This window comes from Culex quinquefasciatus, chromosome 3 (assembly GCF_015732765.1).
Source record: "Culex quinquefasciatus strain JHB chromosome 3, VPISU_Cqui_1.0_pri_paternal, whole genome shotgun sequence".
In the NCBI taxonomy this organism is placed as follows: Eukaryota; Metazoa; Arthropoda; class Insecta; order Diptera; family Culicidae; genus Culex; species Culex quinquefasciatus.
This window is the reverse complement of record NC_051863.1, coordinates 152,051,456-152,076,642: the sequence shown is the minus strand read 5'-3', so window position 1 is coordinate 152,076,642 and position 25,187 is coordinate 152,051,456. Positions and strand designations below refer to the sequence as shown.

At 35.0% G+C, this 25,187-nt stretch overlaps 1 protein-coding gene across 1 annotated transcript in view; it reads left to right on the top strand.

The window, feature by feature from the left end:
• LOC6044828 (serine/threonine-protein phosphatase 4 regulatory subunit 1) overlaps positions 1 to 25,187 on the top strand; it is a 127,881-nt gene that overhangs the window by 81,964 nt on the left and 20,730 nt on the right. The window contains 1 exon segment of the mRNA XM_038261280.1: positions 18,830 to 18,981. Within this exon segment, the coding sequence (XP_038117208.1) occupies positions 18,830 to 18,981 (152 nt within the window).

Genomic DNA, 25,187 nt, shown 5'->3' with positions numbered 1-25,187 from the left:
TACAAAGTTTCATTGAAATCGGAGAGGGTCGGGTACAGAAGTACCAGAAAAATTCCTGATTCGAGCTGGAATTGCTCTCATAAACCATCCAAATCTAATGGATCCAACCAAGATCCAACAAATCTTAGGAATCTTAGGAATCTTAGGAATCATATGAATCTTATGAATCTTCAGAGTAAATACGAATCTTACTAATTTTAAGAATCTTCGAGATCCAGATCAAATCTTAGCTTATCTTATCTTATCATCAAAATCTAGTATCCCAAGAATCTTATAAATCGTATAAATTACATGCGAACACAGCTAAAAAAGTAGTTATCCAGCTGCGTGTAAAAGGCCTGGGTGTAAAATAAATTTTGCACTATTTTCTGAAGTTCTGTGTAATATTACACCCTGAAATATGTAGCCCATCAGTATGGGGAACCGACATGACCCAAATAGGGACGTGGCGTTACATCGTGCTGCCATCCGTTTTTTTGAAGTGCAAGAGTGGAAAAGTGCTGAGTCATCGTCTAAAAATAGACGGCGTCCTATCTCGCCCAGCAAAATGAAGTCGATAAAGTAGTTGGTTTCGATGGAGAAAAAATGGAAAACGTGGTCTAAAAATAGCGACGCCATCCTCCTATGTCAAGCTCATATATGCGTTTATCCATTCAGCTTTACATCGGTCTAATGACCGAGTGGGCTAAGGCGCCAGCCCTTACTGTTGGTGCTGGGTTTGAGTCCCGTCGGTTGCAACTTTTTTTGTGTTTGCAAAAATTGTACATGCAGTGTGTAATATTAAGCGTTTATTTTGACGAAGGTGATGTGCATGCTTTTGCATGCGATTTTACCATCGGATTTTTTGCTGTGAAGTTTATTTATCTTCAAAATCTTCTATATTAAATGGACGCAACGAATCTTATGCATCTAAAACATCTTATATATCTTCTTGATCATATAGATCTTCCGAACCTTAGGAGTCATTTAAACCTTTTAGATCTTATGGATATTGTAAATCTCGAGATTCTTACTAACCTTATCAATGAATCTTTTCCCAAAACCCGCCGCCGCTGGCTAACCGAACCAGAAACATTTCCCCCGATCAATAATGGCATCTTTCGCGCGCGTCTTTTCCGTTCCCCACACCCGGAAGACCGTTTCCCAAAGAGGCTTTTCCTAAGGAGCACTTCCTCCTTTTTATCCTTGTAATAACCATCCCGAGAAGCAATCAGGCGCGCCTGACAGTAAAAGTTTCGCATCACTACTCTCCAACACTCGGCTAGTGCAAATAATTATTACATCTTCGCCCCCCTCCCTTGCCCCCCCTTCCAACCACTCTGGCAATCACCTCATTTTTCCTCGTAATTGTATCATAAATCGTGTCGCCAGCAAATTGACGGAAAAGTTTTCCACCCCACCCTCCCTCCCCCGTCTTGGGCGATTGGTTTCCTACGACTTGTGGCGGAGAAGAGTGGGGGGGGGGGGGGGGAGCATTCGTCTTCATTACGGGGACGCGTACTGAGTGTGCTATACAACATCATCATCGTGGGTGGTGGAAAGTACGACGTGTCTAGCAAATCTAATTTAAGAAGGTCCTTTGGACACCCACCGACGACGAAGAAGGACTTTTTCCGGATAGCGAAAGGATGCAGTAATGTTGCAGGATGTTGGCAGAGCTTTGCTCAAAGTGAATAAATGTTATAGATTATTTACATGTTTGGACTACAATTTCTCGGAAATTTTCAATTGTAAATTATTAGATGTCGAAGCTTGTTGATTTTGTGTTGCTAGGTTGTTGCACAATGAACATTTTTCAAGTTATTTTCCATTAAAAAATATCTTTTTTGTAGTATTTTCAACATCTTTAACATGTTCTTTCTCCGTAAAGAAGCAAATATGCAAATAAGTTACAAACAAGTTACATGTTACATTTTTTTGTTTGTTGTTCAACAAGCTGAACTTATGTTGCAAGAATGTTTCACATATCTCAACTTGTTGCAGGATGGTACTGGTACTTAAAATGTTGCAACGCAATACTTTTATCTATTTATCGTATTGATCGTGAGACTCGTTCGAATTTGCTAAAGAATGTTGTAAAAGGATGTTTCAATGACTGGTTTGTAACAAAATGTTTTTGCCACTTCCTTAAAACATCATCCAAATCTCTTCATCTTAAGCTTGTGTCCTTCTTCAAGCCAAGGAAGGACGAAAATTCCGGCGTGCCGACTTCTTCGTAACACAACAAAACCGCCATCAACCGGCAGCCATATTGCCTCGGGGTAGCATTGCTGATGTTGACGGCTGAAGGAGCCGAAAATCCTTTTTCAATTGATGTTTTTTTTTGTTGGTCCTGCAGTGGGGTGGCCTTCCCGGCTCTCTAGTCGATGACAGGCCAGGACAAGAAGTAAATCGAATAAAGTTCGATGGTTTTTTTTTTCGTCTTCCTCTTTTGCTGGCGAGAGGACTCTGACAAGTTTTGGTTCTTTTAGAGTGGGTGGAAGTGAAAAACAACCCCCTTTCACCTCCCACTCTTGGCACACACACACACAGAAGTATCAATGTGGTTGTGTAAATGTCACTGGCACCGTTGAGAAGAAGGGTTGCAATTAGGAAGTTGTTTTATGTTGTTAGGGTGGGGTTTTCGAGCCTCCTTTAATGATCTGTGAATCTAGTCTTCTGTTCTGTCTGCGGTTTCGGATTTTCCTGAATGAAAACAGAGCAAAACGTATGGAAGGTACTTGTTTGGGTGTGGGGAGTTCTAGGAAAATGGGTTTCAAGATGTTAGCTTTTTTGGTCAGGTTCGGGAGTGTGGGAGGGGTTTGGCTTTTGGTAAAGATCATCTTTTCGAGCGGGTGGGAAAGTCTGCCTCACAAAAGAAGGTCAAGGTTCGTGGAAGCTTCGGAGTTTTGCGTTATTTACAACGGTGTTTTCCTAGGCAAAGTTCAACTGTATCTCCGGCTGTTTGGTTTCCGCTGCCTACATGGGAGCAGAAACTGATGAAAAGTCATGAGAGGAATTTATCTTTCTTAGAATTTTATAGGTTGGCAAATTTCCTAGATGTGAAGATGGATTGTTTTATCTCCACCAGTGTCAATCCCCAGTAAAATCGAGTTGTCTCAATAAACTAGTTAAACGTAATATAGCAAAAATCAAAGATATCAAAATTTATCTAACTCTCGATAATCAAATCTTGTTCATTCAACTAAATTTTCCTCTTTTTTCTGTCTCATTCCAGGTAAACATCGATTCGATTAAATTAATACCACAAAGACTGTTGGTTACATCCGTCGCTGCTGAAACTAATCATAAGTACTTTTTATATAAACTTTGAACTGCTTTTTTTTGTCACATGTATTTTTAAAAACTACTGAAAATAATATTATATTTATTGTGTTAGAAAAGTTATCAAATTTTCATTTTTAGTGAAAATATTTAATGTAACAAGCATTGAACAATGCAAAATGAGATTGCAGAACTCGAATTTTATGTAAAAGTGAGAAAAAATTAGATAATAATCACAGGCTGGAGATTTATGTAAAAGTGGCAAAAATTAAAAATATTTTTAAATTTTTGACTAAATTTGCCAAAGTTACTGTAAATCTTCGAAAAATTGAACTTCGTATGATCGAAACTGAGGAAAACTCGAATTTGTTTCAGAACGATACAAGTTATTTCAACATTATATGGTTCCAAAATATTACCGTAAATAGTTTATTTCGGAAAATTATCGGCGGTTTTCTCTGATGATGATTAATAGTTCGTAGATTACGAGATAAAATGTGGGTCATTCCAGGTCAACTGAGTACACTTTTGGACTCGACCTTTACCGATTTCGACCAAACTTGGAGGGAACGTTCATCTATCGATAGCTGTCAGAAATCCTAAGTTTGAAGCTGTTTGAACCATCCCTCTTTTTTATAACCGCCCTCTTTTTTGACGATTTTCTAAAAAAACTTTTTTTATTTTTACTCATAACTTTGCAACTGTTTGAGCAAAAGACTTTCTACAGGTTGCATTTTATACACTGAAATAAAAAAAAGTACCAGACTCCTAAATTCTAGGAATTTTGCCACCTTTTTTTATTTAGTAATTGGGTTTTTTGGATTACTTAATAAGAAAAGGAGGCAAAATTCCTGGAATTTAGGAATTTGATACTTTTTTTTATTTCAGTGTAGAAAATTGTCCAATTCGATAAAAATAAAATTTTAACCTTTAAATGCCCCCTTATATTATATTTAACGTTTAAGTTCGATAAATCACTTTTGATCAATTCCCTATATTTTTTTTTATTTTATAACCATCGTGTTCCCCGGACAATTTTACATAATAATCAATGTAAACCTCAAACTAAAATGAACTATTGGCGAGAAAAAGCGATTTTACTGAGAAAAGTTTGAATTTGCGCAACACTCGGAAGTACATGGTATACTTTTCAACAAAAAGGGTGGATTCCCGTATAGTTCGGTTCTTATATGTGGGAAATTTATTTCGGATTTGAATTTGTAGTACAGAGTGCTGCGCAAAATCGAACTTATTTCAGTAAAATCGCTGTGTTTCGCCAATAGTTCATTTTAGTTTGAGGCTTACATTGATTATTATGTAAAATTGCCAGGGGAACAACATGGTGATGAAAAAATATAAGGAATTGGTCAAAAGTGAATATTTAAACTTAAATCGTTAAAATATAATATAAGGGGGCATTTAAAGGTTAACATTTGATTTTTATCGAATTCCTTGAACAATTTTCTTTAAATTGAAACCTGTAGAAAGTCTTTTGCTCAAATAGTTGCACAGTTATTATTAAAAGAAAAAAAAAATAGAAAATCGCCAAAAATAGGGCTTTGCCAAAAATAGAGGGTGGTCCAATCTCCTCCAAACGTGAGATTTCTGATAACTATCGATAGATTAACGTTGCCTCCAAGTTTGGTCCAAATCGGTGAAGGTCGAATCCAAAAGTGTACTCAGTTGACCTGGAATGACCAATTTCTTTTGAGATTTTGAAAAAGGCCAAAATTTCTAATACAGGAGCTGTTCTATAACACCTTAAACGTGAACCACCCTTATTTTTCAAAAAATGCTTTCTTCTATTTCGACAACAATTTCAATGTCACCAAGTTTAGTTTAGTTTAGTTGATAATTTTTCAAGGATTTCAATTTTTTGTTTTTTTTTATCGTAAAAATAATTAAAAAAAATGTTTACTCTTATGTTATCAAATCTAGATTTTTGTGTGATTTTGACTTGGAATAGTTTACAGACATTTGAGCCAAACTGTACAAAGTTTATTATTTTGCCTTCCTAGGACTATTCTAATTTTTACCAACTTTTCCGGTTTGATCTCGGTAGGCTTTAATCGATCCGGTTTGAAGTCCCGTTAGAACGCTTTTGAATCCATCATGCGACAGATCAACACCATCTTAAAATGGAATGCCTGGCAACCCTGTCTCATGTTATGACTATTTTAGTAATATTTATGTCATTTTTTTGAAGCCTGATCTCACTTTTCTGTGTGTAAAGAATATCCGGGTCTACCATTCGACCTATCGTTGGTAAGCAACCCTGTCTCATGTTATGGTCATATTGATATATTTTCTGAAAAAAGTTATAAATTAAAATTAAAATAATTTCATGGTGAATTAAGTTAGATTTTCTATGTTGAAGTTAAAACTGTGAGCTTCAACCCTGCATCCCGTAATCGAATTTAGCAAATATCGCCCTAGTATTGGTGAATCGTTTCCTTTTTTTTCTCCTACCGAGAAGTGTGCTCTTTTTCCCCCTATCCCATCGCCCGGATCGGACTCAGCTCAGGGTCGTCCTGTGACTTGCACTTACACCGCCGGAGTCTCGCTCCGGCACCCGTTCCCATAAATCATCTTCATGGACAGCCCCAAAACACCCCCCGGTTTCCGTCCAATTTTGCGTCGAGGGGTCACACCCAAACAACAACAACACACACATACACACACTCTCAAACACGCCGATGTTAGTGCTTAGTTTTCCTCCCAGTTCGGTTACAACTTTTGCGAACATGTGTGTGTGTGTGTGTGTCGTAAGGGCTTATGTAACGATTGACAAGAAGAAGAAGAAATGCTCCGAAAAGAAAACATGCCCCCTCTGTTTGAAGGGAGGAACGAAAGAGAAGTCAAATTCGATTAGGGTGGTGGTGAAAAGGACATTCCTGCACTCTGTTTGTACACTGATAACGGGCACTACTACAAATGTGGGTTTGTGGACACAGAAGGAAAAGAGAGAAAGTGCCTTTGCTAGTGTGCGTGCTACTGATAACAGCACCAACAATAACAGAGAGAAAGGGAGAGGGAGATCTTCTCGCTCGCACACACTAGAAGCGATGATCCAGACGGGAGAGTTACAAGAATGTTGTTGTAACTTTCCTCCCGTCACAAGGTTTGAGACTGTAAGTGTGAGTGATTTTGTTGGAAAAAGTGGCTGGAAATAAAAATGAATTATTGAACAGTGAAGAAATTTCGGGCACGACCAGCAAAAAGGGAGCGAATTAATAAAACAGTAGCAGAATCATACTTTGCACGACGTATGCAAGGAAATATTTGCCTCCCGAAAAGATCTTGCGTGAAACGATTGCGAGTCCGCGGATCCCCGATATGGAAAACACATTCCTGGAACGGAAATAAATTCCAGCAGCATGTTGGTGGTGCTAGCATGAGTGTTAATATTTTATGTCATTGTTTTTTTTTTCGGTGACGATTTGCAACTTCCCCAGGGAAGGGATCGCGAAAGGATTCTCTCAGGCATTTGGCGGAAAATGGATGGCAAAATTTGCATTGAGGCAATTAGCATATTTATTGGACGAATTGTTGTAAGCACCAAATGCCATTTCAGCTGAGTTTGAACCGTTATTTTGGCAAGATTGAACGTTTATTGTACAGTAACAAGACATTTAGAAGATTTTTTATTATCAAAATGTGCTTAGGACATGACAAATATTTTGTCTTTTTCCTTCAAAAATATTTAGAAAAGTCAGAGATAAAAAACATAAATTGATGCCAAAATTTAATTGTTTCATCGAAAAAATAAGAGTAGGCAATTCTAAACAGATTCAAACATACTTTGTAATTGTAAAATTACGTTGAAAAGTATGAGAAGTCTTGTATCAGGCTAAATGGATCTTGTGAATGGAGCTTTTCCATTCGAGCAGTTTTTGCTTTTTTCTACAATGTATTGCTTATGGGGGAACTGTCATTTCTACCACTCGAATCGGGTGCTCCATTGCTGAAAATCTTTCAAACTTTAATCAGTATTACAACATTAAGGATGCCTCAAATTTGAATAAAGATTTTTTTGGCCTTTTTTACTCTGCAACAAATAATATTTGCTAATTTTCATTTTTATTTAAAAAATACAGTCTTAAGTACTTTTAATATTCACAACAAAAAAGTGGACTTTTAAAATTTTTCTAGATGATCACATTCGGGAAATTGGAAAAGTCGGGAAAAAGAAAAAAAGAAGGCAATTTGCCAATTTTAGATTTTTTGTCATATGTTCGAGCTTTTTAAGAATTATAAAACACGTTGTACAATTTATAAATCAATTATTAGTTAGTTTTAAGCATTTATCTTTAAATTTTTTAATTTTATTTCTTTTGCGTATAAAAAGGTTATGTTGATATACATTTTACACAAATTTTCATGATATTTTTTATGAATTGAAAAATGTCTTTTGGACTTTGCTTAACAAAAAAATTAATTAAAAAAATTAAAAGATGTCTACAGCCAACTCAGTAAATCAACACTGATTTATAAAATAAAAAACAAAATTTGAAATGAAACTTGCTCAATTTTTATACGGATTCCTAAAATGTTTGACTTCTTAAAATATAATAATAACTGCATTCAAGTTTAATTTTTTTTATCTAAGTTATTTTATTTATTAAATGAAAATTCAAACATTATGTTCCGTCTGCTGGGGTGACAATGGACAATACAAATTTTTACTGACGTTAATGTAAAGCTTTCAATCATTTATTGAATTCTTCCTTTTTGGAAGTACTTTTTAAATAAGTTTTAAGTTTCTATTTCAACTAAAATTTGATACTTTTATTAATTTATTCGTTTATTTCTGCCTATTTAAGGTTCTGGAAAAGTAGGGAAAAGGTCGTGAATTTGAGTGGCCACCTGAAATGTTTTTTTTTATTCGTTGGATTTCATGGTTTCTAGTTTATTACACTTCTATTTCCATTGCATTTTTTTTTGTTTTTGAAATAATATTTTTTTGAGCCCTGATTATCGGGGATTTTTTGTAGGGGGCGAAATAAACTATAATAGTAGTTTATGCAACAAGTTGCAAAAAGAGGATTTTTTCGGCACGAGTCGTAAATTTATCCAACGAGGTTCACCGAGTTGGATAAATACGAAGAGTGCTGAAAAAATCAAGTTTTGCAACGAGTTCCATACAACATATTTGCAATTCCAAAAAACACACACTGAGTGAAATTTTATGTCAAATTTTCATGTATTTTCTCAATAAATCGTTTAAATCAAAAAAATGTTGAAAAGTATTACTTTTAAAATATTTTAAAGTATTTTAAAATGTTGAAAAGTATTACTTTTCGAAACAAGTGCTGAAAAGTTCAATTTTTCAGCACCCATTATTTTGAAAAATGTTGCTATTCGATTCTGTTATTTTTGGTACAGAAAAGTAGGCTATTTCGTCGTTCAAGAATGACAGGAAAAGTAGGTAGTTTCACGACGGAATTGCAAAAAAATGTTTACATCGGCCTAATCCAATCAAATCTTGTTCAATTTTTGTTTTTATGTCTAATTTTGTAATTTTCTGACATAAAATAAAACTTTTGCAATTCCGCCGTGAAACTACTAACTTTTCCTGTCATTTTCGAACGACGAAACAGGCTACTTTTCTCTACCAAAAATTACAGAATTGAATAGTAAGCCTTTTCCAAACAAATACTGAAAAGTTCTACTTTTCAGCACAGAAATAAATGCTGAAAAGTAGAACTTTTCAGCACTTGTTAGGAAAAGTTGTACTTTTCAACATTTTTTTTGATTTAAACGATTCATTGACTCAATGCATGGATATTTGACCCTTCTGTTAAAATGGTGTTTTTCGGAATTGCAAAAATGTTGTAAGTAACTCGTTGCAAAACTTGATTTTTCGCCACTCGTCGTATTTATCCAACTCGGTGAAACTCGTTGGGTAAATGTACGACTCGTGCTGAAAAAATCCTCTTTTGCAACTTGTTGCATAAACTACTGTTGGACACAGATTTCTGTAAAATTTTGCAATAGAATGAACTTGCAATATAAAATTAGGTTTTTTTTTTCAAAGAAATATTTATACTATTATGAAGTATTTTTGTATTTTTTCCGGATAATCGAATCACGAAAATCAAATGTTAGATGCCTTATTTTGGCTCTTGTTTTTCTTTGTGACTAGAAAAAATAAATGGAAAAACAATATTAGTGCAAAAAAACTTTTAATTTAGCCTCATGAACAAGAGAAAAAATTACACATGGTGAATGAATGTAAATCCACAAGTTTTCATGAAAGTTTTTTTTCAGAAAGAAATGAGGTAAAATAGGTTTTTCAAATAGAACAAATTTCAATATTTATTGATTTCCAAATTAAATAATAAATAAATTAAAAAGACTCATTTTTTTCTGTTTCCAAACCAAGCCATATTTTTTTTGTTCAATGTCAACAAAATTATTTGAAATCGAAAAAAAATAAACAAAAAGTTTTCACAGAATGTCCAAAATTCCCACACTTTACATCACACACTCATTCCCCAACAAAACCACACCAAAGCAGGACCAAACCTTAATCCCAGATAGAGATCCCTCTCCCCCTCCTCTCAAAACACCCCCAAACTACCTCTTCCGTAGACCTGTTGCGTTCACTGGCAACACTGTCGAACCTCCGGGGGGACAGCCCGTTTAGCCCATAATTTACGAGCTAATTTTAGCGGGCGCACGTTCACCTTTTGCGGTGGTCCCCAAAACCCACCCCGAACAACACTACCCCTCCCCCGTCGAAAAATCAAAGCATCCCTGAAAAACACTATCGATAAGCCATTATCACCCCTCCCCCCCCTCGACCTCTCTTTCTCGTTTAGGGGAGATGCTGATCATAATGTCGCTACAAATAGCCCGCTCGTAAAATTTGGCCCCGAAAATGTAAATTTGGCACTTCCTTCTTTCGACGACTCTTCCATTGTGTTGGTGGTGGCGACTTCCAGAAATAGCCCAATTTTCTCCCCGTATTCTTGCCGGTTCTTCGTCACCCCCTCCCCAAAAAAAGAAGAGGGTTCATGTTCGATAACGATAATTGTTGTTATTGTTGATTTGGGTCCAGGCGCTCGCTCACGACACGACACATTACACCAGAGCAACAATAGTGTCCAGGAATCACAACAAAAGTGTCTATTGTTGGTGTTTGTGAGATAGTTTTCACTCTTTCTCTTGCATTGACATTTCGTTTTGTGAGAGAACTTTTGATAGCGCCCTTTCGAAAAAGAGAGAGAGAGAGAGCGCGTAGGATGCTGTGTGCAAATCTCTCTCGCAGCATCCTTTACTCACTCTCTCTTATGGATGTGTGTGTGTGCGAAACTAGAAGATCCTACTCTTCCGAGCCCAAGCGAACGGTTGTAATTTAGAGGCTGCCACAAACCAGTGAATGTTGATAACAGTGCCGTTTAACAATTGGTGTGTGTTCTTTTTTGTAACAGAAAAGGTTAGTTTCTAGTAAGTTTTGTAAGAAAATGATCGTTTTGAGTGTTGAAAGTTTGAAAAATTTAAAATTTGGATGCCCCGAAAGCCTACTTCGACGATAGTTCCAAAAAATTACACAAAATTTGATGCAACATTTTCTCCGAGCAAAATCTCACACAGCAAGCGGAAAAGTTGCCCAAAATCTGATCCAAAACGCCCAACCAAACTCATCCAAACCCCGAAAAATCCCCGAATCGCTGCAAACCGTCTGTCGGGGACCAAAATATGTTCCAAAATCCCAGCATCCCTTTGCAAAGTGACATAACCTCAAAGTAGGGTGTAGTGTGTGCAAAACGGCAAAGGCGTGAAGAAAATGCGCAACTACATCTCAAATTGCTCTTTGGGAAAGGCACCACTACTACCACCAGCAGCAGCGCGGCACGAACTTGACTGGTGGTGGCTTCGCCAAAGGATGACGCTCTCAGCATTCTCGGGCTGTGAGAGGGAGAGCGAGTAGGAGAGTGCAAATACATGACTTACTCCAAGTTGCGCTTGTTTCGTGAGAGTGTGTGCAATTTTACGCTTACGGGGAGGAAAAAATCGCGAAAAGTAATGGGACGCTAGTTTTGAAAATTCTTTTCAACAGAAGTAAAAACAACGTTTTTTTCTATAATCTCAAATTACACCCTTTCGGAAAGTTACCAACCTTAAAAGTACCCAAAAAATCATCACACTCACGCACACGCATATTTCCAGCTTCAACATTCCAAAACATAACCAGGTGAAGAGGACAGGTTGGAAAATTTGCCTCCCCGTCCACCCCGCTTCCCTAATTTCGTTATGTCCCTTTTGGGTAAACCACGAGACGATGAAGGCGCGCGCGATGGTTAAAAGGGATCAAAGGTCAAAAAGTTAGGGGCCACACAACCCGGTCGTGTTTGATCTCTGTGCTCTGTACTCTTGTTTGGTTACGTACAAAAATACATAAATTCCTTGGCGTAAGTAGGAACGGTGGAAATTTTTGTGCAAATTTTCTTTTATTTAAAATCGCCTTAAAAATATGTCTTTCACTTTTTTTATTTAACAAACTTTAATATCTGATTAATTATCCCAAATTTAAAAATCCCGGAAATTTTCCCGGTTTCCGGGAATTTTGTGTAGATTCCGGGAATTCCGAAATTTCTTAAAATAGTTTTTATTTATTTTATTTTTCTTGCACCAATGCAATCAAATTGGTTCAAAGTTTTGATGAAATAGTAAAAACTAAAATTTCATTTAAAATTTCCGGACTCCGTGATTTTCAGTAGATTCCGGGAATTTCCAACCATTGGAATTTCTATTAATTTCTTTTATTTTTCTTGCCCCAATGCAAGGACAAAGCAAGGATTATCATTCAAATACTTTTAATGTCGCTTTTGTTACACAAAAGGGAAGCTCGAAATATTGGTTTAAAAAATCAATGATTCGCCTACACAGGTAAAACATTTTAGAAGGTTGATTAATTATTACCTCTTTTATGATGTAATTTTTCCTCAATTTAGAATAAAACTTTTAAAAGTAAAAAAAAATATTGAAAATCAAATTGTAATCTGTTGCCCCAATACTTCAAAATTTATAAGAAGTATAAAGTGCCCCATTTAATTTAAAACAAAAAAAAACAAAATCAAAAAAAAAGATTTGTATAAAAAAACGCCGAAGTTTATGTCCCCCCCCCCCTTCAATTTTTTCCTGAAAAGTCAGGGGGCAAAATAATATTTTTCCAAAAAAAACTGCAAAGCTTCAATGATAATAGAAATCTAATCAACTGAAAAAAAATCTAAAATAAATGTTTCAGCATTTAGCATGTTGGGGCTTGTTTAAAAATGTTTTGAATTTTTAAGAAATTCCAATGTACAGCATCCCAAAAAAATATTTTTCGCAAAAAATAAAATTTTTATCAATATATAGATATTTAGGAAACTAATAATGGCAAAACAAGTGGACAGGTGTACAATGCATTTTAAAACACTTTTTTGATTAAGATGTTGAAACCATGGCTTGTAATTTCAATTTTTATACTTTTATACAGCAATTCCATTTGAAAAGAGCCTGTCCTTTTGCCATAATAGACCTGTATTTTGTTTGGTTTCATTTTCAATCATTTTTTTTCGCGCCAACTGAGACGCAAAGAAAGGTGATGAGCTATTTGGGAAAATAAAAGTTCCAAAATCTAGCTAACCATTGAAATCGTATGAAAAAAAAAGTTTATGTTCGAAAATATTTTATCGGATTCTCGAAAATTTCACATAACATATAAAATGATGTCGAACCGTACGAGATACGATTTTTAAAACTGACGCGCAAAACGGGTGACGAATCGGCAAAAATCAACTTTTTCAACATTTCAGCGATGACCTATACATGTCTGGGTACCAAAATTTTCGTAATTGAGAGACGCAACTTTTGGTACCATAACATCTATAGGTCATCGCTGAAATTTTAAAGTTATCGCAGTTTTAGTGGAAAAAGTTGATTTTTTGCCGATTTCGTCATTTTCCCGTTTTGCGCGTGGCGCGTCGAAAAACGCAGTTTTTTTTTTCAAAAAATCATATCTCGGAAACGTACGGTTCGACATCGCCAATTTTTTGATATGTTATGTGAAATTTTCCGAGGAATCCGATAAAAATATTTTCAGACATAGGCTCTTTGGTCCAGACACGGTCAAAACGCCATTTTAAGTTTTCATACGACTTTTTCAATAGTTAAGCTAGATTTTTGGAACTTTTTACTATTTTTCCCAAATAGCCAAACTCATCACCTTTCTTTTGCGTCTAAGACAGCTAAAATCGGATGAAATGGCGCGGAGATATGATTTTTAGAAAAAAGTGGTTTTTGCGAAAAATGACGAAAATTGCCATTTTTTGAACCACCCTAGCACGATGTAGGCCACCCTAATGGCCAAACAAAAAAATACGGGTCTAATTATTTTGGCCAAGGAACCCCCAGAAAAATTTTGAGCCCGATCGGAGAACTTTTTTTTTGGTTTAGGCTCTTTTCAAATGGAATTGCTGTATATTTGTTTGACCCCCACCGCCCCTGCCCTCACGACTTTGGTCAGAGTAGAGGGACATAAACTTCAAAAAATATTTGCAACGGCCTTACTGAAAAAAAAAAATACATTCAAATAATTTTTTAATTATATTAATTTATATTTATACTGAAAATTATTATTTTTTAACATTTTCTCATCTAAACTTTTATAATCAAGCCAATCCTATGACAATCCTTCCTCCCCTCGATAACAAGAACCATCCAAGCAACCCGTTTGCGTTGTCCACCCACCGGCAACCATTCACACTTGCCGCCGCCCACTTGGACGGACCCGAAAGACTCCGGGGAAAATCACCGAATGGGGAGAAAAACTTTTATTTGCTTTTAATTTCCCTGGTAACAAAATGAAATTAATTTCATCCGAATTACGTGATTGTGGGCGTATGCGTGTGGGTGTGGGTGGGTTGAGTATGTCTTTCCATATGTACAGCTTACGAGCTCCAACAAGTGTGTGTGTTCAACTCATTGATTTATTACTTGCTTCCAAGAATACAATGAATAATGAGCGAGAAGCTTAAATTTGGAGGGTTCTTGTTTGTGATAACTGGTAAAATTACATTGAATGACATGTAACTTTTTTTTACAGGTTTGCCGATTTATTGCATAAAATCTAGAGGAAAAATAATATTTCTTGTTAAGTTGTTGAGAAACTTTTCCTATAAAACATAAATCAGTAATTTGTTTTAGAAGATTTAATGAGAATTTTCAAATTTTCAGTCTGAACTTGGCGTGGGCCGCCCACATCCAACGTACACATTTCCAGCGAAAGGATTTTCCTCCGAATCCATCAGAATGAAATTAATTTACTTGTGGGTGGGAAAGTTGGAAAATTGACCTACTGACTGTGATGATGATGATGATGATGTGTGCTAGCGGTCGCGTGGCGTGGTTTGCGGGATACCTGAGCAATGCCACCAAACAACCCAACGGAACAGAATTTGGTTTTCGGTGGAAAATCAATAATGCCTTCCGCTGAGATTGTGTTCGTATGGGCACTGTTGAAAATGTTGTGATTTTTGTAAATACTGACTTAAATTCTTTTTCACCTTTCAATTTTACATAACTTTCATGTAATTTTCTCAAATATTTTGACACTTTTTATTCTCACATTTTTTTTCTTCTGTGTAGCTACGATACACAAAAGTTTTGTTCTCGAAGCAATTGATTGGAATGTTGAGAACAAATTAAGTGGAAATCGTTCCAATGAACCCTTTCTGCGGGGGAGTCAGAGCAACCTTTCATCGTTCAACATAAGTGAAATGTTTGTGTTTCCGAAACAATTAATATGGTGGGTGGTGTTGTTGGCTGTAACAGATTGTGCCACTTCCAATTAAAGTCATACAAAAGGTATGATTATTTCATTGGAGCTCCATATTTAAGGAACTTATTCGATCTGATTTGGAAATTTTATAAAAAAGTTTAAATAATCGGAATTCTTATCTAAAAAAAATATCAAACTTAAATCCATCCTCAGTTAAAATAAACCTCACCTCAACGCCTACACCCAGGCCAACAATTTCCCGGAAATACCTGGAGATTTTTCCTGCTTTTTCCAAACCCCACCCTCTCCCCCAAATTTCCACGCGCCGTCGCCCTTGTTTATCTTTCCATTTCGTTTGTTTTGGTCCAAGGCCGGGCTTTGAAAATCCAGAACGCGCGCACACACACAGCAGGCCTCTTTCACTTTCACTTTCGCTTTTCACACCAGAACATACGCAAATACAAACAAAACGCACGGCTTGCTGTGTTTTCCACACACACACACGCACAAGTTTTTGGCGCGCTGAGGTTTCTTCTTGTGCTTCTTCGTCGTGTTTTTCCCCGTTCGCACACGCACCGAAAAATATTGATTTATTTGGTCGTGCGTGAGTGTGCGTGCGAGCAAATGCCAAATGCCGTTTGGGTGCGTAGTTTGGCTCTCACTCGCGGTGTCCTTGCTCTTGGTTATATTTTTTGGGGAAGGTTTGATGGAATGAGGATTTGTTTATCTTTTGGGAATGCGTGTGCGTACTGTTAGGATAACGACAGGAAAAAAAAGTTACTTGGAATACTGTGTAGCACATTTATGGAATGGATTTCCATGTGAATAAGGCTGAATTCAATAAATAGTTAAAATGTATTACTTTAATTAAAAGGCAAATAAAATATAAGAGAGAGAGATTCTTGTTTGATATGTCAAATCTCACTTTACAATTGTAACATTATTTTAACTTGAATTTGTAACTTTTATTAACATTTTTGATACCAATTGAACTTTAAATAGAGTTATGCCCAAAGTTCTCCAAATTTAGTCATCAGGATCTCTGCAATTTTGAAACAAAACAACTTTCAGCACCGAAAATCCAAAAAAAGTTTAACCTGTTTTTACATAAACTCAATTTTGATACTGTTTATATTTTAGGATAATTTCGTAACCGGCCTACAAATATTAGATTAGTTGCTCAAATATACTCTTTTAAGTTTTGATTTGACTTGAGTTTTTTTTTTTTTGAAATTATGTGTATTATCGTTGATTACAATGTTTATTTGTTTATATGATTAACCTTTCGGAAGTCGCGTGTTTTGACATTTACAATTGTCTGCAAAGAACACGTATGCGACTGCCTGGGCTAATCTTCTGGAATGTACATAGAATACACAGAAATAATAATATTAACTTTGGAAGTTTTGAACTGTTGGTTGATGAATTCCTTTGTTTAAAGTTAAAATGTATCTTTTTCTTACGTCATACTTAAAGTGGCACATAAAAGATTAAAACAATACAGTTCAGACTCGATTATCCAAAGCCTCGATTTTTCGTTTCGTTTGTATGCACCCAAAGGAAAAATATATATCAATATCTGCAACAGTGGATTTGCTGCAGAAAATGTTACATTTTATAACAGTTTTCGCAGCAAGCTCATAGCTCATTTTTGCCCGCGTGTAAACACTCCAGAGAGAAGAATATGTTGGTGCTCTGTCCCTCACAATTCATGCCATTGTCCATGGCGCGGTGGTAGCGTGTCGGATCAATAACCAAGAAGTTGATGGGTCAATCCTAGTTCTGTTAAGATTTTTTTTTGTGCAATCAGCCGTCGGTAATGTCGATAATTGTCGGTAACGGCCAAAAATGGTTATACCCATATAACGCAAAAAATGCATGAGGACAGATTTCATGCAGATTCTGATATACTTTCATGCCGCCATGCAACACAATCATGCGACCGCCGTTTGGGTGTGGGAAATCGAAATAATCGGATCATGACCAAAACCATTTTTTTTTTTCGTAAGTTTTTTATTTTATTACTTTGAACATCAAATTCGAGTTAAATACCATCCATGATGATTTTAACTAAATCTATTTAGAGTAGTTTAGATGTGCTCTATATGTTTAATTGGTATAAAAAGATAAAAGTAAAAAAAAAAACAGGTTTCAAAAGATTAATTTTGAGCTCGAAAATCAGAGAAAAGACAGTAAAAAAATTGTGATTCGATTATCCCAAGTTTTGATTATCAGAAATTAAATTTTGCCAAGGCCTTCGGATAATCGAGTCTGGACTGTATGTTACTGTTTTAAAAAGGAAAGAACAGAAATCATCAAAAAGGAATTAACTATTGTGGAATACAAACAATAAACTTTTGTTTTACGAAAATTTAAAATCTCTTGTTTTTCATTTTTTGTAGTAATTATGCATTTATCTTGTTTAGGACATTAGCATATACCACAATTTCCAACATTTTTTATTTGCTGTTTTTCATACTTTTCTAGTATTTGTTTCTGCTTTTCACTTGTTTATATAAACACTTAAACCATTAGCTCCTAAGTCGCAACAAAATGTGTCGGAACACGTCAAGCAAATTTGAAGCCCAGAAAAATATTTAAAAGTCCTCGGAAAAAATCACTTCTGCACTCGAATCTTTAGATAATCTAATTACGAAAAAAATATTTTTTTGATTTTTTTTTCAAAATCTACTGTTCATTAACCTAAAAAATATCATGATTTAATGATACAATCCGTTTTAATAATATTTATTTATTTTTTCATGAGATTATTTGACCATATTTGACAAACTTTAACTCCAAAAATGTTTTTCAAAACAGCAATTTTATACCAATCATTTAAAAAAACTTTTTATTCTGGTAGTTAAAGATTATTTTTTTCGGCTTAACAGCTTAAATTCAAATAAATTGGAAATACTTTTCAAATCAAATTCAAATGAATTAGAAATACTATGATTGTGAGTTGCAATGCCTCAAATTAACTTTAAAAAATCATTTAAGGCCACACACTCTGAGAAGTTAAACCAGACACGAGAGTCGCCCGACCATTGTGCCGTTGTAACCGGTCCATTACTTCAACGCCGAGGATAAAAATCACACTACACATCAAACAAGTCAACAGCGTAAAAGTTAACGGGTTACATCACATACGTCTCCATCGTACCCCCCAGGATCCAGGAAGAGGCCAGCACTAGCTTAAACATCCGACATCCACGACATGTCACAACACACCCCATTAAACCCAGCTGACCCCTCGGCTTCCCCTGTTGCTGCCCCATTTCCTCAAAATTTCCGCAACATCAAGGGATGGACTCCGGCGTGTTTGACGAGCTTGGGCACTTCAAAAGGGACACGATACGTTGGACTCCGCCCCCAACCTCACTTTGAAGAACACACTTTTGTATAGTTTTAAAAAATGTTATGCTTCAAATTTCTAAAATAATCTTTTTTCAAATTAAATCAGCTACTAAAAAAATTAAGTTGATTTTTCAACTGTCCTCTAAATTGCAATTTTTTTTCCTGTTTCGTCATTCTTGGATGTCGGCGCGAGACATATCGTGTCGTACCTATCAGAGGGAAACTTTGTGTGATGGCCCAACGACGACGACATGACACGAGTCAAAAGTGTTCCTATAGGGCGCAACAGGATGTTATCGCGTGTCCTCTTGTAGAAGGGTGGACTTTAGACTTGCAAAAAAGAGACAAATTATCCAATTTGCAAAACTTTTCACGCAAATTTTCAGGAAAAATTTAAAACTAACCATTTTTCCTCTTTTTTTTTCTCTCCCTTTGCAGAAGTATCTGTTCGGTCGAACCTTTCGTCATGGCTGCAGCGGTTGTGCGTGAGCTGCCTGGACCGGGAGCAAACCGTCAACAGCGACTTTGGCCGCAGCGTGCTGGAGAAGGTGCTGAACATCACCGTGCGCTACCTGACGGACGAACCCGGGGTGAGTTTTGTTTTTCCTTTTAGCTTAAAAAATCCCATTCGTTGAAAAATAAAAAAATAGCCAATTTATTCAAGAAAAAATAAACAATTATCTTGAACATTTCTACTGATGGCAAAAAATATATATTTGCCCTCTAAAGTTTTGAAATAAATTGGGAAGAATCTCAGATGCTCCGTATCAACCAAAATAGTTTTTTTAGCAGAACTTTTTAAGGACTCCACTAAATTTTATAATTTTCTAAACGGACTTACGGGACACCAAACTGCATCGAATGGAACGAGTCCGGACAAAATTTGTTCAGTCAGTGCGGAGAAATTTGAGTGAAAAAAAATCATAGAAAGCTTATTTAAGAAGTTCATATTTCGAGTGTTTTTATAGTCTTTCCTCAGTGAGAAAGGAAAAAAATTAAAATAAAAGTTGGAAATTGAAAAAAAGCTAAAATATGTGAATGGTCGTCGTACAGGCAAGATCTTGAAAACCACTAATTTAAAGGGTTACATACATGTAGAAAATCACAAAAAAATTATATTAAAGAAAATTTATTAAATCCACTAAAATGATGATTTCAAATACTCCTGAAAGTTTCATGATGATATGATTCAAGCTCAAAGTTTTGCCATGGGTAAAGCGAAGTGTTAAACTTTGTGAGCGTTTTTCTCTAAACACCGAGTTGATTTACGGGTGCCGCGATATCTCGAGATGAAATAGACAAAATTGGCTGAAATTTCGGGTGAAGACTCTCAAGGTATATCTCGTGTGCATGACGAAGACAATTTTGAAATTTTGCTTTTTTAAAAAATACAAAAATCAAAAACTAACGATTTTTTACAAGAAAAACATAAAAATATTTTTATCCTTTTTAAAAATAAACTTTTTGAAAATCGGCCTTCGTCATGCTCACGGAACCAGTCTTCACCAAAATTTTGAGCCGATTTGGTCAAATCAGTGTTGAGATATCGTGGCACCCGTTTTGCAAACTTCAAATACCGTCAGTGGGGGTGACATTGGGTTTGGGGGTGAGATTGGGTCAAAGTGATTTTTTACGGATTTTACCATTTCTCAGGTTCTTTTCAATGAAACTAATTTCTGTTAAAAGGGTTGTGTAGGGGACATCTTAAGATGACTTCGCTGAAAAAATCTCGTTCCTAGAACAAATCCTGTTATTTTGGCAGATGTCAAAAGTTGGGGTACGTTTTTGGCCAAAAATGATCTCTCGAAAAAACATTTTTCTAATATTTTTATTAGAATTGCTTGAAAACTACCCAATTGTTTGAAAATCTCCACTTCAAACATTGTAGCGTGTCAATACGTGATTCCCTCGAACAAGAAACGCTGTTGGATGACTTGTTTTTACCATATCGTTGTATTTGAGCATCATTTTAGTTTCATTTGACCCAATGTCACCCCCTCTAAGGGGTGAGATTGGGTCAATTTTCAAACTATTGGCATTTAAGGTAGTGTTCATCAAAATCCACCATATTTTGGGAAAATGTTAGTAAACTATCTAAGAACAAATATACGTTGAAGGATTGTCGATGTTATTTAAATTGTTTTTGTTATTAAGAAATTTCGAGAGGTGTATCGTTTTTTTACCCACAGTCACTCCCACTGACGGTAGCTATATCTCAAATGTGTTCAAAATTATTTTATTGATAGATGAAATTGTATATTTTATTGCCCTCAAAACAGAGTTGGAACAAAAATTTAAGCGTGTACTCAACTTAACCTCTGAAATTTATGCCGATTTACATGTGTGTAACCCCTTAAGAAATAAATTGAAATTATAGATTTAAATTAATATACAAATTTAAATTTCCAAATATGTTTATTTTGTTACAGGAGCTTCTACAATTTTATAGAGACTATGGAATAAAACAAAGCATAAAACTTGCTTTTTTGATCATGAACTGCATTTTATTGAATTTGATAATTCAAATATTATTAAATCAAATTTTAATTAGATCGGGGGGAAAAAAAGCGGGCCGCTCAAAGAGCCGGTTCATTCAAAAGAGCGAACAAACAATAATTCACAAAAAAAAAATGAGCCGCGGTTTTTTTTTAAATTTAGGTCTTTTGAAAGAAACGTTCCAGGATGGAAAGATTTTTATATTTGTGCTTTTTTCATAAGTTTAAAAATATAATTTATTGAAATTCTAACAAATTGTTGAATTAAATTTGTTTTTGAGAATTGCAATTGTTAGGGGAAATTCCCGTATGTTTAGCAGGTTTAGCACCCGCTCCTAACTCCATCCAATTTGCTGATTTTCACTATTTAAACAACTATTTTTGCAAAACTATTGATTGAAACTTGCTTGCTCACTTCTTATTGAGCTATTTGTCACTCGATTTCAGTTGAAAACGCTTTTAATTAGCATTAATTGAATGTCAAAGTTCTGACCTGCCAACATTAGAGGCACGCCGGAATCAGATGCTGTTCCCCTATTTAATATAATACAATGATTGTAAATAAATGCCATTTTTTTCAAATTCTCCATTGGTCACCTTTTTCAAGAACGGAAAACGGAAAAAGACTATTCTCGACATTTTGAGAGCTGAATTGAAAATAAAGTTATATGATTTTATATACAAACAAAAAAATGAGCTACACTCAAATATAAGCCAAATAAATTTGAGTGTTTTTTTTTTAATGCTTCAATGGAGAATTACACACAAAAAAAAAACTACCAAATAGTCCATGAGATTTGAAAAACATTCTGTTGCTCGATTAAACTTTGGCATTTTTAGTTTTTATTGATGTAGGAAAGAGTTTGTGGAATATTTTGTCAAAATAAAATATCAGAATTTGTTTAATTTTAGCTGAAAAAAACGCTATTTCGTAACATTAATAGAAAACTTTCTCCAAAATCCAAATTATAAAAGCTCCACCCTTCCAATCATTCAAATGGTTAACATTCGAGTAGAAATCTTAACAAAGAGACCACCAACCCCTACAATTTGCTAGCAAATGATCTAATTTTTAGCATTATTTTTTTTTTTCAAATGATTTTTAACATTCTAATTGATAAAAATCACACCATGCGGACTTTTGAAATAGTCTTTAAATCAAAATTTTGAAAAAAGCGAAAGAGCCGCTCATTTGAATGAGCGAGCGAAAATGAGCGGCTCCTAAAAAAGGGCGGTTTTGCCCACCTCTAGTTAAAATAGTTTTTGATTTTCAACAACAACATAATTAAAATTGATATTTTTTTGCTTAAATCCTTCGCATAAATTCATCATTCTGTTTAAATTGTGTACAATGTCATTCACTGGTATTAATTCCATACAGAATCGTTCCACAAATGAGTGACTTTTGATTGATTCGGCTTGCTCTAGAAACATAGAATCCGTTCGCAAGCGTTCCCAAAAGCAGCACTGCCAAAAAACCAAACCACTAATTTCAATGTTAAACAAACCAAGTCGAAAGCTTTGTGCGATTTGGGGCATTATGAAACCACAGAATACAACCCACAAAAACCATCCCCACCCCCCTTGAAAAACACAACTGCTACAACACCTAGCTCAAAAAGCTGATTGGTTCAAGTTGGGGAGGGGGGGTGAGCATGTGAGTGTGTTGCTAAACCAAACAAATCAACAAGTGAAAACAAGTGGACTTGCCATCGTCCCCCTCCCCCAACCCACCTCAAGGACACCCAGAAAGCTTCATCCCAAACTCCCAGATGGTGATGATGCGGTCGCCGGGGGTGGTTTTTATTATCGATGAAATGACTGTTGATTATTCGTTTTACGACGACGGTGCCGCCACCGCCGCGTTCTGCGGTGTTTGGCTAACCTTTTGCTCTGCCCCAACCCCTAAAAAAAAACTGCACGACTTTCTCCCGTGGGGGAAAGGCAGCGCGTGGTGAATGAACTTTCGATGGAAGCAAGGTGGGAGTTTGTTCTGCTAGCTGGTGAAAAAAAGCTTTAAATTTGGTGAACATTTGTGTCTATTGCGTACACTAGCAGCTTTTCTATAACTTACTTTAATGTCTTTTTTTTAAAAGAATGAAAATTGTTAAATCAATTTTCATTCTTTTATTATTGTCTACTGTATTTTCGTTATGCTTTCTTAAATTAATTTTGAGAATAGTAAAACAAAAACATTTAAAAAAAATTTAGGTGACAATTCGGGATTATAAAAATGCAATAACAAATATCTTCTAGCTTTACAAAATATCAAAACTAATTAACTATAAGCAGCTGATGGATAAATGCAAAACTCAAACAAGTTGGGTTTCTTCATCATAATCATCTTTGAGAAGTATTTTGAAGAATGAAGAAATTTTTAAAACTTAATCATAAAAACATGTGTTTTTTTCAGTAAAATTATTCCATGGCATGCTTTTTAAAAAAAATTGTTTTTGTTTGAAAAAAGGAAACGTTTTTTTTCAGACTTTTGAAATAAAACATATTTGGTAGTTTATATTTGTTTATTACTACACAGCAAAAAATCCGATGGTAACATCGCATGCAAAACCATGCACATCACCTTCGTCAAAAAAGACACTTAATATTACACGCTGCATGTACAATTTTTGTAAACACAAAAAAAAGTTGGAACCGACGGGACTCAAACCCAGCACCAACAGTTAGGACTGGCGCCTTAGCCCGCTCGGCCATCAGACCGATGAAAAATGGAATGGATAAACGTATATGTCAGCTTCACTATTTGGTCAAGTAGGTTTCCCATACTGATGGGCTACATATTTCAGGGTGTAATATTACTCAGAATTTCATAAAATAATGCAAAATTACTACTTTATTTGCTGTGTAGGTAATTTTATATCATTTCACACTTTGCACAGTGTTTTTCCAAATATGCTGGTCAATTCTGATCTATTTGGCAGGAATTTGACATTGAACAATATGTAGTTAGAACATTTTAGATGTTTTAGGGTGATTAATTTTTTTTCGATTTTCTCGAAAATTCTCTATTGCTAATCCATTTGGCGGCCATGTTTGTTTTAGAATAACAGTCAAATCTTAATTCAGAATGTTTCAATCAAAAAATGGTTTTCTATGTAACGTTTGTAGAACCATTTTACATAGAGTGATTATTTTTTCATTTCAATTTACTATTTCTGGACCCTGAATTCAGGAACCATCATTGACAGTCATTGCCCCAAAAGTGAAAGAAAATACGTTTGATTTTTTTAGCGTTCGATCTTCCTTTTTGAATGCAAGCTCGTTCATATCAATTGGCCTGCGTTTTTCTTGGAAATATTTGTTTGAAGTTTGAAAATTGCACCTTTTCCAATCAAAATGATTGTTACCTTTGATTAAATAAAACGTTCAAATTTAATATTTCAAATCGTAAACAAATTGTTTTTCCGAGCTAAAAAAATCGCTATTTTTGAAATTTTGCTCTAATCCTTTGGGAACTTCAGTTAGATTTTTTGAACCACCCTAATGTTCAACTCAACTCACAAATTTATAAGAAATTTTCTCAACTTTTTGAGAAAAAAAAGTTTATAAACGGGCACTAATATTCTCAACTTTTTGAAAAAACAAATATTTTTATAAATGGGCGCTTTATTTAAAAAAAATATAGAACAGTTGATGATTTTTTTTTAAATCAAAATTTAGGTGGCTTTAGTTCGAAAACAGTGCACTTAAAAAAAGAATTATTTTCAATTAAAAATTCTATTTTACATAAAAAATAATGTAACTCTTTTTACTTGAAATTCATTTTTTTTAATCACATTTTCATTTCTAAAAATATTTCCTGACGTCACAATTTTTGTCCTTTATGGCTTGTGGTCTCCTTGTAAGGTCTCCTAAAATATAAAAAAATCAATAAATATGGATTTTAGGAATTCAGCCGTCAGCATAATACAAAGTTAGTAAAAAAAAATTAAGAAGGTAATTTTTTAAAGGGTTTTTTTCTGAATGATCTTATCCAATACTTACAAGTTACAACTATGCCAAAGATTCAAAATCGATCAGAAGTTGCCTAAGGTATTTTTTAACATTATCATACCATTTTTAGCTGCCGAAATTGCGAAGAAACTTGAATTGGAAAACCAATTATGCGAAATGGGTTCCTTGGTAATACTAAAGCCTCTTAAATGTTTTAGTCGAATAAAAAAGGCAAATGAAATCAATTTTTGGGTTTCTGACTAGTTTTTTGAACAGTTTGCTTTAACGCCTAAATAAAAATAAATCGAAAATGTTTAAGGATCGTATTATTCAATTCAACTATGATCTAA